The sequence below is a fragment of the Microcaecilia unicolor genome, chromosome 3, assembly GCF_901765095.1.
Source record: "Microcaecilia unicolor chromosome 3, aMicUni1.1, whole genome shotgun sequence".
Classification (NCBI taxonomy): Eukaryota; Metazoa; Chordata; class Amphibia; order Gymnophiona; family Siphonopidae; genus Microcaecilia; species Microcaecilia unicolor.
Window position 1 is genome coordinate 60,593,866 of NC_044033.1, and position 19,125 is coordinate 60,612,990.

At 46.3% G+C, this 19,125-nt stretch overlaps 1 protein-coding gene across 1 annotated transcript in view; it reads left to right on the forward strand.

The window, feature by feature from the left end:
- The first annotated feature begins 3,398 nt into the window (after positions 1 to 3,398).
- The window catches only part of SUSD4 (sushi domain containing 4), a 216,054-nt gene continuing 200,327 nt past the window's right edge, over positions 3,399 to 19,125 (forward strand). The window contains exons 1-2 of the mRNA XM_030195973.1: positions 3,399 to 3,519; positions 3,949 to 4,109. Of these exons, the coding sequence (XP_030051833.1) occupies positions 3,983 to 4,109 (127 nt within the window). The 5' untranslated portion in view covers positions 3,399 to 3,519; positions 3,949 to 3,982. The remainder of the gene's footprint in view (positions 3,520 to 3,948; positions 4,110 to 19,125) is intronic.

Here is a 19,125-nt window from a genome sequence, read left to right on the forward strand (position 1 = left end):
ATGAGGATGTTCAACCACTGTGGAGAAGAGAACGGGTGGACTGCACCAAAAACCACAGGTCATTAGTGATGAGCTCCAGACCTTGAATTGTACCCTGGACTCCTTGCTCCCCAGCTAGTTTCACATCATACAACATCTGGTACACCCTTGTCCAACACCCCTACACCTGTGCATTCTCCAAACATCTTCACTCCATCTTGCCCTACTCCAGAATCTGCATCAAGTAGTGTGAGTCATCAATGCTGGTTTTCTACAACTTCCATGGGGAGGCCAGGTGTGGGATGAGGCAAGGTGGATCAAGCTCTTCTGGTCAGCCCTCCAACCTACATAAGCCTTTGTGCCACAGCACTCATCTGCATACCCACTTCCCCAAAGCATGGCTATGGCAGGGGAAAGAGCTAGGGAATGGGAAGAAGTGAGACAAATGTGCACATGTCACGGGGAGGGTTGGGGAACTGGGGAACAAAATACACATGTACACAGTGACACACATGATGGAGGGTTTATTGGCACCACTTGGGATTTTGTGATGTTCATTGGGGAACTTGTTACAAAATGTTCAGTTACTACTACTACTTATCATTTCTATAGCACTACTAGACGTAAGCAGCGCTGTAGAGTTGAACATGAAGAGACAGTCCCTGCTCGACAGAGCTTACAATCTAATTAAGTAATGTGTCTGGATGAATTCATTTCATTACCACCATTGCAGGCATGTGGGCCTGTGGGGGTATAAGGTAAGCTGCACAGACTCCCCCTACTTACTGCTGGCTGCATTTGCCAGCATCAGTGCCTCTGGTTCAAGCATCTGCTGGTTGATGGCAAGGTTGTGGAGCATGCAGCAAGCCAAGCGGATGACACACATTTTTTGTGGGGTGTAGAGAAGTTTCCCCCTGACCTATCTAGGCACCTGAAGCAGGATGTTAACATGTCAAATGTCCACTCGATGTCATCTCTAATCTTCCTGTGTGCCTCATTATCTCTCTCTCTCTCTCTTCAGTTGGGTCATTGGGGTGGACTATGGGATTCAGCAGCCATGTCCAGAAAGGATAGCCTTTGTCATCTGCAAGGGAGAGAGAACAGGCTACATGAGTACTAGTGTACCTAGTATTATGGGGGTTGGTCTATCATAACTTTGATGATCCCAGAGGCTCATAAGGCTGGTTGTTACATATAAAGGGAGTCACCCTGGGGGGAGAGAAAGAGCAGGTTAGTGACTATAAGATTGTAGGTGGGTGTAGTGAGCTCATCTAGCAGTCATCCTCCCATGATCTTGCTACTCTCAAAGGAGTGATGGATGCCAGGCTCTGACAGAATAAAGGCATCATGACAGGAACTTGGGTAGCAGGAATACACATCAGTTTGAGGTATTGCAGACCACCTGAATATTAAGGGAATGGAACGACTTGCAGTTACTATAAATGGCCTCCTTGCCAGCATGTGGTCTTATAGCAATTTGTAAAGGGACTAAAGGGAAGTATACCAACTTGAAAAATTCTGTTACTGGAGTTGCTGCTGCCCATGTTCAGGGAAGAAAATGTATTGAGCATATCTCCTGAGAAAGGCCTGTAGAAACTGAGTAATAAAACGTGAGGTCAGAATGGTGTTCCCCCCCCCCCCCCCCCCCCCCCCCCCAGTTTAGCATTTCTGTTTTCCCTCCCTATGCCCACTGCCAGGTTTTGCGATCAGCTGGGTACTTCTGACCTGGACTGGCCACCTTCCGAGACAGGAGATGGGTTCATGGACCTTGATGTGACTCAGTATGGTTTTCCTTGTGTTCTCTGTCAGATGTCAAAATGTTATCACAACATCCCCTTCCCCTCACTCTCTACCTCCCTCCCATGATCAACATCTCTCTTTCCCCTCTCTACCCTTCCCAGCATCTAATTTTTCCTTCCCTGCTCCCACCCCACATCCAGCATCTTCTCCCCTCTACCTCCTCCTGTGATGTGCATGCTAGCCACAAGTTAATGAAGAATGAGCACTGCTCAGGTTGTGCAAGCACAGGCCTACACTGAAGCATTACCATGTCCCACCCCCATCTGACAGGAAGTCTGTCTTGGAGATGGGCAAGACACAGCAGTGCTTCAGCATGGGCTTGTATTTACAGGTCCCACAAAGCATTTATTCCTCTTTAAATCAGGGCTGGCACTGAAGGAGGTAGTAGTGGCACTCCCGCCAGGAAAAAAGCTCTCACTCATGCCAGAGCCATACTGCTGCCCTTCCCCCAACTCTGTTGCCCTAGGCGGGCATCAGCATTTCCCCTTCCCCTCAGTACCCCCACTCCCCAAGGTGGCCAGCATTTCCCCATTTCCTCTACAAGGTGATAGTACTCTCCTTCTCCAAAACTCTGCTGCCCTAGGCATCTCTCATTCACTCTTTGCCCCAAACACACCTTTCCAGGCTGCATATATGTATGTGATATGCTGCACACACACACAAGCCTATTTTTACGTTATAGAATACAGAGTGCATTCCTTGCTTTTGGTGGGCTGTTGATGTTGCAGGTAGGAATGATGCCTTTTATAGAATTGCTACTTTAATGCAGATTTAGTTTTCCGTTTTGGGGGCAAGTGCCTCTTTTTGGGGTACTTTGAATTTGCTAGCCTAGTCTCTGTGCCCTTCTTTTCCTCCTATATGTCCCACATGGCTCAGCTCAGTCAGCTCTCTCCTCTTTCTGACTGTTATTCTCTGTTCTCTTCCTGCTGCCCTCCACATTTTTCCTATTCTCTAACCATTTTCCCTGTGTTCTCTACTCTCCTGTCTCCCTTCCTTCCTGGGGATTAATTTTGCTCAAAGAACCTCGCGTCTATGTCAGGGAATGTTGGAGACGATCTCAATCTCTCAGATTTCACTGCTAATAATACCTCAGCCTGTGCATTGTTCCAAAGACAGATCCCACCCGCCCCATGTGTACTGTTCCTGGTGTTCCACTCTCTTCTCCCCATCCCCAACATGCATCTGCTTGACCTCCCAGCCTTTCCACTTGCTTTTCTGCTCTGTGCAGGATCAATTAACTTGCAGGCAGATTTTTAATGGAGATGCCAAAACGGAAATTCAGGGGTAGGTATACCGTATATACTCTCCAGACTTCACAAGCACTCTCTTCAGTGCAACTCCACCTTTGGCTTAAAAACACAGAGGATGACCCTTTATTTTCCTTAAAAAAAGGCAAGCTATCCCCCCCCCCCCTCCCCCATTACAGTCCAATCCTGGGATTTAGCGACAGTAAAGCCTCTGTTCGTCGCTGCCCGAGCTCGCGCACAGACAGGTGCAAACCCGCAAGCTTCCCATTGGTTCCTGGAACTGCAGCGGCGCGCGCGAGAGAATCCCCCGGTCGGCTCGCGCAGTGCCAGTCACGGACAGGTAGATGATGGCGCGCGCGTGCGGGGGCGCGCGCTGTCTGCCGTTCCCCCTCAGCAGGCTGGGGGTTGTCTCGCGCAGCAGAGGTCGTGCGCGGACGGGTCGTTATTGGACCGAGAGGGGATTAACAGCGGTGTCCATGCATGAAATCTACAGGTAAGGCAGCGGCGAAGGTGTTTGCACTGAAAATAAAAGAGAGTGGGAGGGAATGAAGAATGTTAGTCTTGTGTTTCCTGACCGAGCCCTTCTCTTCCTTGTTATAACTATAGGCGCAACCCAGGGTGACAAACAGATGCTGTTAAGTAATGGAACAGCAGGAGCAGAGCGTTTGAATGTTCCATGAATTCCATATTTTGCAGCAGGCCTTTGAATAAAGTGCTGCGAACGCTAAGCAGAAATTGAAAACCGATGAGCAGCGGTTTTCAATTTCTGCACACAAGTGAGGTTGCTCCGTGTCCGTATTTTGCATTCAAGGAGAAGCGATAAATAGCATCTTACGTTAGGCTTGCCAGTGATGGGGGATTCTCCTGAGACACAAAGGAGAGTAGAGCAAGCGATCAAATCTGTCTCGTCTTCCTGTTTCAGATTGTGGCGAACGCATGCCTTTTGCTGATGAAAGATGTGTCATGGAATGAAAGCAAGGAGTGGAGATCCGTTTCTGAAAGAGCAGCAGCACCTCAGACTTTCGCCCTTGCTTCTGTGGTTCCAACTGTGGCTCTGGTTTGGCCCTGCGCAGCTCTCTGTCGGTGAGTCCCTGTGCCCTGACAGCACTGATGCGATCGGTTTTCTTTTTGGTTCTAGGCTCAGCCATATAATTGAGATAGGTTGGGTGTACAGTGTATTTGTAGGCTACTGTCCTGTTCCCTAGATTTGAATTTTCCCAATGTTGCAAGGGACCTGTCTGGAGGAGGGGGGGAGGGGGGGGGATGACATGTAGGAAACTATGGAGTCAAATTATAAAACTAATAGATAAACGGAGTTCTAGTAGCTATCCTGAAAAAAGCTAGATTCTTCCCAGGTTGTGATAACATTTTGACATCTGACAGAGAACACAAGGAAAACCATGCTGAATCAGATCAAGGTACATGAACCCAGCTCCTGTCTCAGAAAGTGGCCAGTCTGGGTCAGAAGTACCTATTTCTTATAGTCTATTTCCAGGAATAAGCAATGGGTTTGTAAATGGTTAATACTTTTTTTTGTTAAATAGATTTTAATTCCAGAAACTTGTCCAAACCTTTTTTGAATGCCAATGTGTATCCTAATCATAAGAATAGTTTTACTGGGTCAGATCAATGGTCCATGTATGTAGCCCAGTATCCTGCTTCCAACAGTGGCCAATCCAGGTCACAAGTACCTGGCAGAAACCCAATTGGTAGCAACACTCCATGCTACCAATCCAAGGGGAAACAGTGGCTTCCCCCATGTCCGTCTCAATAACAGATTATGGACTTTTCCTCCAGGAGTTTTTCCAAACCTTTTTAAAACCCAGATATACTAAACCGCTGTTAACACATCCTCCGGCAGAGTTCCAGAGCTTAACTATTCTTTGAGTTTAAAAATATGTCCTATTTGTTTTAAAAGTATTTCCATTGAATGTCCCCTGGTCTTTGTATTTTTTGAAAGGGTGAAAAATTGATCCACTTCTACCTGTTCTGCACCAGTCAGGATTTTATAGACCTTAATCATATCCCCCCTCATCTGTCTCTTTTCCAAAATGAAGAGCCCTAACCTCTTTAGCCTTTCCTCGTATGAGAGGAGTTCCATCCCCATTGTCATTTTGATCCAGTGGTGTAGGAAGGGAGGGGCGGTCTGCCCCAGGTGCACGCGCTCGGGGGGTGCCGGTCCTGCTGGTTCCCTGCTCTCTCTGCCCCGGAACAGGTTACTTCCTGTTCTGGGGCAGAGAGAGCAGGGAACCAGCGGGGCTGACGCAGCTCCGAGTGACGTGCACTCGGGGCGGATCGGCCCTCCCGCAGGTAAGAATGTGGTCCGGGGGGGGGGGGTCGCGCCGTGCTGCACCCGGTGGGGGGGTGCGCAGCGGCGACCCGCCCCGGGTGCCATTAGCCCTCGCTACGGCACTGTTTTGATCACTCTTCTTTGAACCCTTTTTAATTCCACTATATCTTTTTTGAGATACGGCAACCAGAATTGATCGCGATACAGAGGCATTATAATATTCTTAGTCTTATTTTGCATCCCTTTCCTAGTAATTTTTAGCATCCTGTGTGTTTTTTTCGCCGCTGCCGCCGCACACTGAACAGAAGATTTCATCGTATTGTCTATAATGACATCTAGATCTTTTTCTTGAGTGCTGACTCCAAAGGTGGATCCTAGTATCAGGTAACTATGATTCGGATTATTCTTACCAATGTGCATCACTTTGCATTATTTCACATTAAATTTCATCTGCCATTTGGATGCCCAGTCTCCCTGCAATTTTTCAGAATCCACATGTGTTTTGACAACTTTGAATGGTTTTGTGTCATCTGCTAATTTAATCACCTCACTCATCATTCTGTTTTCCATATCCTATATAATAAAACGCACCTCCAACATTCTGAAGCTGACTGCATGGCTGAGGCATTCCTGCTGCTCTCTGTATCCATCTCCTGAATTGACATCACGTACTCCCGGGTTCGTCACAAGCAGAAGTGACCAACCACACGAGGTTTCTCGGCTTCAGAATGTTGGAGGTGCATTCTATTAAATAGGATTGGTCAGTTCCTTGAAGCACAGCCAGAGCTCAGCGTCCTGCACAGTAACGCTCAGACACCAGAGAGAGGGAGGGAGGGGGGGCCTGACACCAGAGGGGGGGGGGGAGGTATCTCTGTCACACATACACTCTTTCTCTCACACAGTCAATGTCTTTCTCTCTCTCACTCTCACACACTCTATGTCTCACACTATATCACATTCACTCTCTATGTGTCACAGTCACTCACTCACTCTCTTGGTCTCATACACTCAGTCTCACAGAGAGTCTGTGTCTCACACACACTTTCTCTCTTGCACACACTGTATCTGTGTGAAACACACTCTCTCTCTCTCACTGTCTCACATACGCACTTGCACACACTCTCATTCTCACACACACACTCTCTCTCTCACATACACACACTCGCACATTCACTCTCTCACACACAGTCACTCTCATATACACTCTCTCAAACATACACACTCCGAGGAAAACCTTGCTAGCGCCCGTTTCATTTGTGTCAGAAACGGGCCTTTTTTACTAGTCATTTATAAGTATGATAAATAGCACCAGTCCCAGTAGCACTCCACTATTCACCCTCCTCCATTAAGAAAAATGGCCATTTAACCCTACCCTCTGTTTTCTGTCCAATAACCAATTCCTAATCCACAGAAGGACATTGCTTCTTATCCCACAACTTTTTAATTTTCCCAGGAGTCTCTCATGAGGAACTTGCCAATGAAAATCTAGATACACTACATTAACTGGCTCACCTTTATCCTCTTGCAACAGATCCCACAACTTAATTATAAGCTACATGAAAAAAATACCTGCTGCCGTAGTGCTGCTTGTTGGTTTCATGAAGAATCTTATTTGACTGTTCCACACCACTCATGGTTTTGTAAACCTCTGTTTTACCCGCCCTGACAGGCCAATATTCAGAAGTAAATGCGGGCACCAGAGGGCATTAGCACCGGACTAGTGCCCATGTTTACCGGTGCACTATGCTTAAAGACCCCTACTGTGGCAAACAACAAGCGCGCCTGTCATCAATGCCAGTAGCATGCTAATGCATGCAAATAGGGGACATTTGCTGTTCCCTCCTATGCTGGTACAACAACACACTCCACAAGAGTGCAGGCCGGGCCCGGGGCAAGTCCGCCCTGCCTTTGCCCCCCCTCCGGTCGCTCACCCCGCCACTGTGCCTGCCTCCAAGGCTACGGGCCCCCTACATTCAAGGCGGCAGTCGCAGATCGCCTCTCTTCTGGCTTTCCTTCCTTGTGTCCCACCCTTATCTGATGTAACTTCCGGTTTCCACAAGGGCGGGACACAAGAACGGAAGGCCCGAAGGGAGGCGATCTGTGACTGCTGCTTCGAATGCAGGGGGCCCAGAGCCGAGGAGGCAGGCAGGTGAGACCGGGAACTGCAGCGCTGGCGGCCTGACCCCGGCGCCAGGCCCCCCTTGGAGGTCCGGGCCCGGGGAATTTTGTCCCCCCCTGCCCCCCCTCTCAGTGGCCCTGAGAAGGCCCAGCGGCTTCCAGGGAAGTTTGAGGAAAATGACTAGCAAACAAGTGCACACCTACACTGTAGTCCGGGGACATCAGGTGCATACATGAGCAAAATGCACTTAGCAAAAGGAAATTCATAAATAAAAGTTTGGCAGCTCTTACCCACTGCGTATTTTTTCCTCCTTTTGGATTGGGACATCATTTTGGAGAGCGAGCTCCCTTCTTCTTGAGAGGCCAACAAAACAGCAGCAGACTCGTGTAACTTTATCTGGCTCCTTCTCCCCAATTTGATTGGACATGTACTCAGGAGCTGTGCTTGATGCACAATTCTTGAGCCAGTGCTGGGCAGACTTCTATGGTCTGTGCCCTGATCATGGCTGAATAGATTTGGATAGGCTGGACTGGAGCTTTTCAGGGGCTTCAGAAATTTTAGAACAAGGCAGACTTCTATGGTCTATGCCCTGAAAATAGTAAGGACAAATCAATATCAGGTATACTTATTAAGTATCACATACCATACGTAATGAGTTTATCTTGTTTATCTGCCGTCATCTACTATGTTACTATGGTACATGCACCAGGCATAATCCTTCCTTCAAACTCCCCAATGCTTAGCACAATGAACACCCCTAAATTTGACTCTCAGCGTTGATCATTGGGGAGTTCCTTCGCCATGCTGATCTGGCTGTATTTTTCCGGTGCTGTTCGGAACAGTGCCAGAGTTTTGAGCATCTGCCTGTCAGCCATCTCTTTTCCCATCTGAGAAGATCCCTAACATGTTTAACCTCTCATTATAAGGGAAGAATACTACTGCTTTTTTCATTTTTGTCAACCTTCTTTAAACCTTTTCTAATTCCCCTATAGCCTTTTTTTTGAGAACAAGTGAGCAGGACTGCTACTCAAGGTGAGATCATATAATGCTATTATCAGTTTTGTTCTTCATTGTTGTTCAAATAATTCCTAACATTCTATTTGTTTGTTTGCTTGTTTTGGCTGCAGTAGCACACTGAGCTGAAAATTTTAACGTATTTATCCACATTGATGCCAAGATCTCTTTCTTTGGTGGTGATGCCTAAGATCCCAGCATTGTGTACATATAGCTGCACTTCTGTACTTAAATTACATCTGCCATTTAGATGCCCAGTCTCCTCATCCCATAAAATCCTTCTGCAGTTCCTCAGTCCTCTGCTGTTTTAATCATTTTGAATAATTTTGTGTTGCTTTCAAATTTGCAATCTCATTCGTTGCTCCTTTCTCCAGATTATTTATGAATAAACAACATAGGTCCCTGTATCAAATCCTTGCTTCAGTCGCTATTTACTTTTTTCCTTATGGAAGACTGACCATTTAGTCTTAATCTGTATCCTGTTTTGTTTTATTATTACCTATTTACCAATCCATAATAGGACATTGCTTCCTAATCTATGCTGTTTTAATTTCCTGATAAGCTTCTAATAAGGGACTTTGTCAAATGCTTTCTGAAAGTCCAAATACAGTATGGGGCTCATTTTCAAAGTAATTAGACACACAAAGTACCATAGGCCCTATATCAACTGGATCATCTTTATCCTCTGGTTTGATTACACCAGTGGTTTCCAAACCTTTCCTGGAGGCTCCCCAGCCAGTCAGGGTTTCAGGATATCCACAATGAATATTCATGACAGAGATGTGCATGCACTGCCTCTATTGCATGCAAATCTCTCTCATGAATATTCATTGTGGATATCTGAAAACCTGACTGGCTAGGGAGCTCCTAGGGCAAGTTTGGGAATCACTGGATTCCATTTTCAAAAAAAATGTATGGGTCAATATTCAGCTGGAAACAGTCAAACTGCCACTGGCTAATTTAAACCCGGATATTCAATGTCGGGCCCTATCCAGGCACCAGTGTTGAATATTTGGGTCTTAGGTTGTCACCTGGAACTTGTGTGGGTACAACCAGTATTTAGTGCCATACTCACATAGGTAACCGGGCACAGATTGGGCCGTGTCGGCATTGTTGTGCGGCAACTGCTAACTCGGCTTACTAAACGGGGGTTATTTTTTTCCCTGCAATTACTTTGTTCTCCCTGAGCATTCCTTTTATCTTTTGGTCATCTAGCAGTCCAACTGACTCCTTAGTGGGTGTTTTTTGTTTGTTTGAAATTACTTGAAAAGTTTGTATTATTAGTTTCACTGCCTCTACAGTGAGCTCTTTTCAAATTCTGCTTTATTGCTATTCTATGTCTAACCTGCCAGAGCTTTTGCTCAACCCTGTTTTCCTTATTTGGGTATGCTTTCTATTTTTCAAAAATAGATGTTTCTTTTGTTCACTTGTCTCTTCAGCTCATCATTATATAGTCTTCCTTCAACTTTAACACATGGAATATATTTAATCTGGGCTTCCAAAATGGAATTATTAAATAATGTCCAAACTTTTTACAAATTTTGACCCTGGCAAGCATCGCTTTTAATTTTTCCTTATTTCCTCTTTTTATTATAGCTTTCCTTTTTAAAACTAGGGGGCTTTTTTACCAAGCTGTGGTAAGCACTAGTGCACACTTACCGCAGTTTAAAATAGCTTACTGTGGGACGCACTCAGGCTTCCTGCAGTAAGTTTGAGATTTGTGTGTGCAAACCAAGTGCTAAAAAATAGTTTATTTTCTGTGGAGGGTGTGTGTCAGGTGTTGGAGAGTGGGCATTTCTACGCTGATCAGTTAGCGCAGCTGAATTACTACAGACTAACAGATTAGCGCAAGATTAGTACATGAGCCCTTACTGCCTACAAAATAATGGCAAACATTAGCACATGGCTATTTTTAATTGAAAAATAAATGGAAAATTGGCCATTTTGCTGCTGTGGTAAAAATTGTCTTAGCATGTAGAGAAAACCCATATAAAGGCACACTAAGAGGCATATTTTCAAAGCACTTAGTCTTCCAAAATTCCATAGAAACCTATGGAACTTTGGAAGGCCACTCTTTCCTCTGCTCTTGACACCCTTGCACTGTCCACCTCCCGGCCCACAAGACGTACCAATCCCCAGCCCTGGCTGACCCCTTGCACCCGATACCTCCGCTCCTGCGCCCGTTCGGCTGAACGCCTCTGGAGGAAATCTCGCACCCTTACTGACTTCATTCACTTCAAATTCATGCTATCCTCCTTCCAATCCTCCCTATTCCTCGCTAAGCAGGACTACTATATCCAATTGACCAATTCCCTCAGCTCTAACCCTCGTCGTCTTTTCGCCACCCTCAACTCCCTCCTCAAAGTGCCCTCTGCTCCCACCCCCCCTTCACTCTCTCCTCAATCTCTAGCCCACTACTTCCGTGACAAGGTCCAGAAGATCAACCTCGAATTCTCCACTACTCCCTCTCCTCCTCTTCAGCCTATATCTCACTCTGTCATCCAACCTACCCAGGCCTCCTTCTCCTCCTTTCCTGCTATCACCGAAGTGGAAATCACCCATCTCCTCTCCTCCTCGAAAGCCACCACTTGTTCCTCTGACCCCATCCCCACCAACCTACTCAACACCATCACTCCTACCATCACCCCCACCATCTGTCATATCCTTAACCTCTCTCTCTTCACTGCATCGGTCCCGGACACCTTCAAGCATGCTGTGGTCACTCCACTCCTCAAAAAACCATCACTTGACCCTACCTGTCCCTCCAACTACCGCCCCATTTCCCTCCTACCCTTCCTCTCCAAGATACTTGAACGCGCCGTTCACAGCCGCTGTATTGATTTTCTCTCCTCTCATGCCATCCTTGATCCGCTTCAATCCGGCTTTCGCCCCCTACACTCAACAGAAACAGCACTATCTAAAGTCTGCAATGACCTATTCCTCGCCAAATCCAAAGGTCACTACTCCATCCTCATCCTCCTCGACCTCTCCGCCGCCTTTGACACTGTCAATCACAACCTACTTCTTGACACACTGTCCTCCCTTGGGTTCCAGGGCTCTGTCCTCTCCTGGTTCTCCTCTTATCTCTCCCATCGTACCTTCAGAGTACACTCTCATGGTGCGTCCTCCTCCCCTATCCCGCTCTCTGTTGGAGTTCCTCAGGGATCTGTCCTTGGGCCCCTTCTTTTCTCAATCTACACCTCTTCCCTAGGCTCCCTGATTTCTTCTCATGGTCTCCACTATCATCTTTATGCCGACGACACCCAGCTTTATCTCTCCACACCACAAATCACTGCGGATACCCAGGCCAAAGTCTCGGCCTGCTTATCCGACATTGCTGCCTGGATGTCCAACCGCCACCTGAAACTGAATATGTCTAAGACTGAACTTATTGTTTTCCCACCCAAACCCACTTCCCCTCTCCCTTCACTCTCTATCTCAGTTGATAACACCGTCATCGTCCCCGTCTCATCTGCCCGCAACCTCGGTGTCATCTTCGACTCCTCCCTCTCCTTTTCTGCGCACATCCAGCAGATAGCCAAGACCTGTCGCTTCTTCCTCTACAACATTAGCAAAATTCGCCCCTTCCTCTCCGAGCACACCACCCGAACTCTCATCCACTCTCTCATTACCTCTCGCCTTGACTACTGCAACCTACTCCTGACCGGCCTCCCACGTAGCCATCTATCTCCCCTTCAGTCCATCCAGAACTCTGCCGCACGTCTTATCTTCCGCCTTAACCGATATACTCATGTCACCCCTCTCCTCAAGTCACTTCACTGGCTCCCAATCGGATACCGCATACAGTTCAAGCTTCTCTTACTCACCTACAAATGCACTCGATCTGCGGCCCCTCCGTACCTCTCTACCCTCATCTCCCCGTACGTCCCTACCCGTAACCTCCGCTCTCAAGACAAATCCCTCCTTTCAGTACCCTTCTCCACCACCTCCAACTCCAGGCTCCGCCCCTTCTGTCTCGCCTCACCCCATGCCTGGAACAAACTCCCTGAGCCCATACGCCGTGCCCCCTCCCTACCCATCTTCAAATCAATGCTCAAAGCCCACCTCTTCAATATCGCCTTCGGCACCTAACCACTTCACCTCTTCTCAGGAAAACTTATCTACCCCAACTTGACATTTCGTCCTTTAGATTGTAAGCTCTTCCGAGCAGGGACCGTCCTTAATTGTTAATTTGTACAGCGCTGCGTAACCCTAGTAGCGCTCTAGAAATGTTTAGTAGTAGTAGTAGTAGTAGTGTGGTAAAAATTGTCTTAGCATGTAGAGAAAACCCATATAAAGGCACACTAAGAGGCATATTTTCAAAGCACTTAGTCTTCCAAAATTCCATAGAAACCTATGGAACTTTGGAAGGCTAAGTGCTTTGAAAATGAGCCCCTAAGGCCATTTTATAACACAGTTTAGCAAAAGGACCCCTAAATGCTACATCAGTAATTGTCCATAGTGCTGTTCTTCCAGGTCCTGACACATTTTATTGGTGATTATTGCCAAGCAACCTACTTTTCCATTCCCTTCCCATATAATGCAGAACATGAATAAATTCATAAAGTTAGGACAAGATGGTAAATTTGCAACTTATTGTTTACCAGCGGTGAGAAGGAATGACATGAAGGAAGACTAAGAACCTTGATATGTCATGGTTTTCCTTAGCATTCACAGCTAGAGGCAGCAAAAGTACATTCTTATGTTTACTTTGTTTTGACGGAAGCATTCCAGAAAGCACTTGAAGCAGACAGCAGTAGTAACAACATTCACGATTACAGTAGTTTCTAAAGTATTCTGTCCCTAGAAATTGTGTATTTTATGTCATACCAGTCAATATTTAAACTCCACAGTTGTCAACTTTTTAAAAAATCGCTATTCAGTGTTGGTTACTGGATAGTGACTGGTGCCAAATATCTGGATTCAGTGGTCAGTGCTGGCATTATATGGATAGCAGCAATATTCAGTGCCGGTGTCCAAATAACTTAGGACAGCTTTTGTACTATCCTACCTTATCTGGATAGTTATCCTTACACCATGCCGGTTCCACCCTCGGACCACCCCAGCTCTATTCAGATAAATCCTGGTGAGACCTCTTCAGGATTTATTTAATAGAGCTATAAGATGAGAGAGGTTCCACGGGATTGGAGACGAGTGGATGTGGTCCCTCTTCACAAAAGTGGGGACAGGGAAGAAGTGGGAAACTATAGGCCGGTATGGCTCATGTCGGTGGTAGGAGAAATAATGGAGTCTCTGTTGAAGGAAAAGATAGTTAACTTTCTAGAATCCAACGGTTGCAGGATCTGAGGCAACATGCCTTTACCAAAGGAAAATACTGCCAAATGAATCTATTTAATTTCTTTGACTGGGTGACCAAAGGACTGGATAAAGGATATGCTCTGGATGTAATCTACTTGGATTTCAGTACAGCGTTTGACACGGTTCCTCACAGAGAACCCATTTAATAAGCTGAGAGGGCTGAACTTAGAACCCAAAATGGTAAATTAGATTGGAAACTGGTTGACCGACTTTCGACAGAGGGTGGTGGTAATTGGAATTTACTCAGAGGAAAGGAAGGTGAGCAGTGGAGTGCCTCAGAGGTTGGTACTGGGGGGACTCAGGAATAACATCAGGAAGTACTTTTTCACGGAGGTAGTGGAGATGAAAACAGCATTGAAATTCAAAAATGCATGGGATAAATACAAAGAAATCCTGCTTGGAAGACATGGAACCAAAGAAGCTTAGCAGTGATTAGATGGCAACACCAGTAATTAAGATGCTTAGCTAGTGCTGGACAGATTTCTATGGTCTGTGCCTTGATCATAGCTGAACAGATTCAGCTTTAGTAGACGGAGAACAAGACCAGTGCCGGACAGACTTCTGTGGTCTATGCCCTGAAAATGGCAACGACAAATCAAGTGTGCATAAGTAGAATCACCTGCTTCCTGAAGTAGAGGTAGTCTCGAGTTAGATGTAGCTTCTCTGTGATATATGTACTTTATCTTGAGAGTAACAGATTTAGGAGAGTATTACAACAGATATATTACTTCCTGTGGGAGTAATTTTCACTTTAACAGCTTTGCTCTATTTTTAAAGACTTCCTAAAGTTATGCATGCTGAAGTCACTTTTAATGCCACTTTTCCCCTCATACAATAGCAGGCAAGGGTTGTAAGACCCACCTAGTCTGCCCATTTTCATTCCTGGAGCAGTGTGGTAGGCCCAGTTGATTTGTGGCTTTCCCTTTCATTTCTTTGCAAACAAGGATAATCTGTGGTTATCCCAGCTTTCTTTAATTCTGTTTCCTAAGGTAAGCGTACCTGTGCTTCTCCCACTGGACTAGGACTGAGGGGTGGCGGGAGGTCTGCTGGACTCTGGGTGCAGGTACCCAGTGCCGGACATGTGCAGTGTTCATGGATTTAGTCAGGAAATGGAAAGAGCTCCTCTGAGTTAGCCTGTGACAGATGTGATTTGAACGACAATACTTCTGTCCTTCTTCCTTGAGAACCTGGTTAGTTTTGGCACCCATCAAAGATATAGTTGTTTTAACCCCTGAAGCAGGCAGTTTTTCCACCGAAACACTGTCCGGTGTTGGATCTACAATTCAAGTGGTACTTAATAAAGACATTTTTACTCATCCCTGGTTGGCTGCAAGTGTGTTTGGTTCATTCCTACTTCTTTGCTTGGACTGTTATGCACGTAGGGATTGTTTTTTTTCTTTTTGGTTTGTGTCTTTTTTTGTCTTCACCACTTCCGAATTCAGAGCACACCATTAATATGATTTAATAGAGTCTGTAAATAGTATGCAAGGTAAGAGGTGGTGCAGGGAATGCCTTTTACTGTTGCTTGTACAGTTGGGTAAGAGGAATGTTAAGAGAAACTATAAAACAATACTCAGAATGAGGTGGTGGTTTTTTTTTTTCAGGAGTCATTTCCCATGGCATGCAGCAAACGTTAAGAACAGTTGAAAATTGAACAACAGACTTTAAGGTTCGTTTCCTCCTCATTCATAACACATTGGGGAAGGACCTACACTAGCATATTGCTCTTTGAATAATACGTACATAAGTATTGCCATACTAGGACAGACCAAAGGTCCATCAAGCCCAGCATCTTGTTTCCAACAGTGGCCAATCCAGGTCACAAATACCTGGCAAGATCCCCAAAAAAGTACAAAACATTTTATGCTGCTTATCCCAGAAATAGTGGATTTTCATCAAGTCCAATTTAATAATGGTCTATAGACTTTTCCTTTAGGAAGCCGTCCAAACCTTTTTTAAAACTCTGCTAAGCTAACCCCTTTACCACATTTTCTGGCAACAAATTCCAGAGTTGAATTACATGTTGAGTGAAGAAACATTTTCTCTGATTTGTTTTAAATTTACTACTTTGTAGCTTCATCGCATGCCCCCTAGTCCTAGTATTTTTGGAAAGCGTAAACAGACGCTTCACGTCTACTCGTTTCACTCCACTCATTATTTTATAAACCTCTATCATATCTCCCCTCAGCTGTCTTTTCTCCAAGCTGAAGAGCCCCAGCCGCTTTAGCCTTTCCTCATAGGGAAGTTGTCCCATCCCCTTTATCATTTTCGTCACCCTTCTCTGCACCTTTTCTAATTCTACTATATCTTTTTTGAGATGCAGCGACCAGAATTGAACACAATGCAACACTCCAAGCACTGAACTGTTTAGGGTTTAGGGAGATTGTTCTGTGCAGGAGACATTTTTTTTTTCAAAAGATAAGAGTTCATAATACAAGTCCTGTGATATGCTGTAGTATAAAAATTTAAGGTTTCCTGTAGGGTTAGACTGTATTTTGGAAATTGTTGAAGTGACTGTGAGCTTAAAGGGTCCAAGGAGAGAAATAGTTTCTATGAAGAGGTATCTTCTTAAAATTTGTTTGGGCACAATAACTAGGCTTAAATGAGTTCTCTGTGGAACAGGGGTTGTTAACCCAGCCAGTCAGGTTTTCAGGATAGCCACAATGAATATGCCTGAGATAGGTTTACATGATTACCTTCTTTCAGTGGCGTTCCTAGGGGGGGGCGGTGGGTGCGGTCTGCCCCGAGTGCATGCCGCTGGGGGGGGGTGCCGGGCTCCGCTCGTTCCGTGCTCCCTCTGCCCCGGAACAGGTTACTTCCTGTTCCGGGGCAGAGGGAGCATGGAACAAGCGAAGCCGATAGGCGCGTGGCACCCCCCCCCCCCCCCCCCACAGGAGGTAAAAATGCACCCGGGGGGGGGGGTGTCGTTTTGCTAGGGGGAGATGTCGTTTCACCGGGGGGGGGGGGTGCTGCACCCGGGGGGGCGCATCGGCGATCCGCCCCGGGTGTCAGCTGCCCTAGGAACGCAACTGCCTTCTTTGAATGCAAATCTACTTCATACAAACCTGACTGGCTAGGTGTGGCCCGAGGAATGGGTTGAGAACCCCTGGTGTAAAGTATCAGTCTTTACCTTTGTGTCAGATTATTTCCTAGTTCATAGTTCACATTTATTTGCTATCCCACAAAATCAAAGTTTACCAAGGATGTCTTTACAAGCTCAAAAGGATCGCTTCAGTCAGCTCCACCTCTGCCTCCCTGCATAGTGGCTTTAAAAGTCTAGTCACAAAACGCATCACCACAGATCCTCCAAATTGGTGCAAGTCTCAGCTGATACTTCTTCCTCTTAACTATAGTAACATAGTAAATGATTGCAGATAATGATCTGCATGGTCCATTCATTCTGCCCATAAACTCTAAATTGCAGTCAATCTTCCAGGCAGTTGCACAAGTTTAAAGGCAGTTTCCAAGATGCTTTCTAAAGTGCTGCAGAATTGCTAACCTTAGCAAAGATGACACTAAGCTTGCAGTCTCTAAGCATAAACATGTACCTCTCCTGTGCTATCTGTGTGATCTAAAAAGGTTCAGAAAAATCTTGTCACCAACCTGCACCTTTTGCCACCAGTGCAGAAAGCTCAGTTGACTATTATTGCAAACACAACTGCACTGCAGACCAATGCAGGTTGAGATACTTGGATGCTCCACAGAGATCTTTGTGCAACGACCTGCCCAGCACAGACCAGTGCAAACATCATCTTGTTCGCCAAGCATAGCGTAGACCTTCATTTTAACATCTCATGTGCAACAGACATCAAGTGATCCTCCAATGGCATCTACTCCAGTTCTTGACCCAGTTATGTATGAGTCTTCTCCATGTGTTGTGTTGCCTCTACCACAACAGTTTCATTCATTCATGCAAAAGATGTTCAATGGTATTAGCAATACTGGATCAATACCGATGGTCCATCTAGCCCAGACTTCAGTGCCCAACAGTGACTAATCCAAGTCACCAGTAACTTGCCGAGACTCTATGAGTAGTAAACATTCCATGCTTCCAGCCCCTTGAATTATTAGCATAGTGCAAAGCACCAACACCTTCCATGTGCCCAGTCTCAGGACCAGCAGTCTAACCACCAAAACAATGTCTGCAATGTAATATGACCCCAACAAGGCAGCCCTAACAGATGACCTCACCAACATGACTTCCTTTGAGCAGTGAATGTTATTGTTAGAAAGCTAGTTTGTGTTGTTATTAACTTACCTACCCATCAGGTTTGGAATTCTATACCATACAAAATGGCTGTGCTCTTGGCTACCAAATACATAGCCACCAGTAGTCCAGCAAGGAAATTCCATGCCCTCCTTCAGGCATGGCCCCACATGAGCATGTATCGCACCAAATTAGCCCCAACATTCCAGGGTAGGGTGGCACAGCCACTGACAATGCCCATAAATGTAGTAATGTTTCGCAGCAAGCTCGCTACAAGGACACTGGGGCTCCACCCCTTCAAGGATGGCTGCAGCACTTGTACAATTCCCTGAGATTTCAAATCTGCAGTGCACAACCTGTGCCCAACGATCATCCCTCTCCAACCACACCATACCAACAGGAGAGCACCTCCCCTCCCTGAACTTCAGAGCCATCAAAAGAGGCACACTGTCATGGCTTTCAGCAGCTGTCTTGTCATTCTGCAGGGTTCTGCACCCGTGGCTAGGCTGACGCAACACTCGCGTATGCCTCTCCCAACTGGCCTACTCGACAGAGCCGATGCAAGACCCGCACATACTATTCTCCACCAGCCCTCAAAGCCGGGCAGGCGCAACACTCGTGTACGTTGTCCCCTCTGGCCCACTGAAGCACCTCCATACCTCGACCAATCTGCCGCTCCACCTGTGCACAGGAGCATCCACCGGCATGCATGCCAGGTACTGTGCCCGCATCTCCACTGAGCTCTCCCTGCAGAAACCGCCGAGTGCCAGTCCAATAACTGCAAAGGGCTTGTGTCCATGGATGCAAGTCATGTAGACATCAAGGGACCGAGTCCGTCCAGCAACCACCAGCACGCTTGAGCCTCTCATGGCTGGAAACACAAGGCCTGGTGAGAAAGCACACTCACCATCAAAAGGAACAACATTCTGTTCAGATCACTACTCACTGCTCCTGAGTACAGGTCTGGAGGAACAGAGGGCTCAAAAACGACAAGAGAAAACACATGGCCACACTGAACTTGGGCCCAGAGGAGCAGAGGAATGCCGAACACAAGACAGATGCCAAGCAGCCATTCATTCAGCAGAACACTTCCGTGACAAGCCGAAAAAAAGCAAGTTGTTAGCTTCATGATCAGCAATCAAAATGGCGA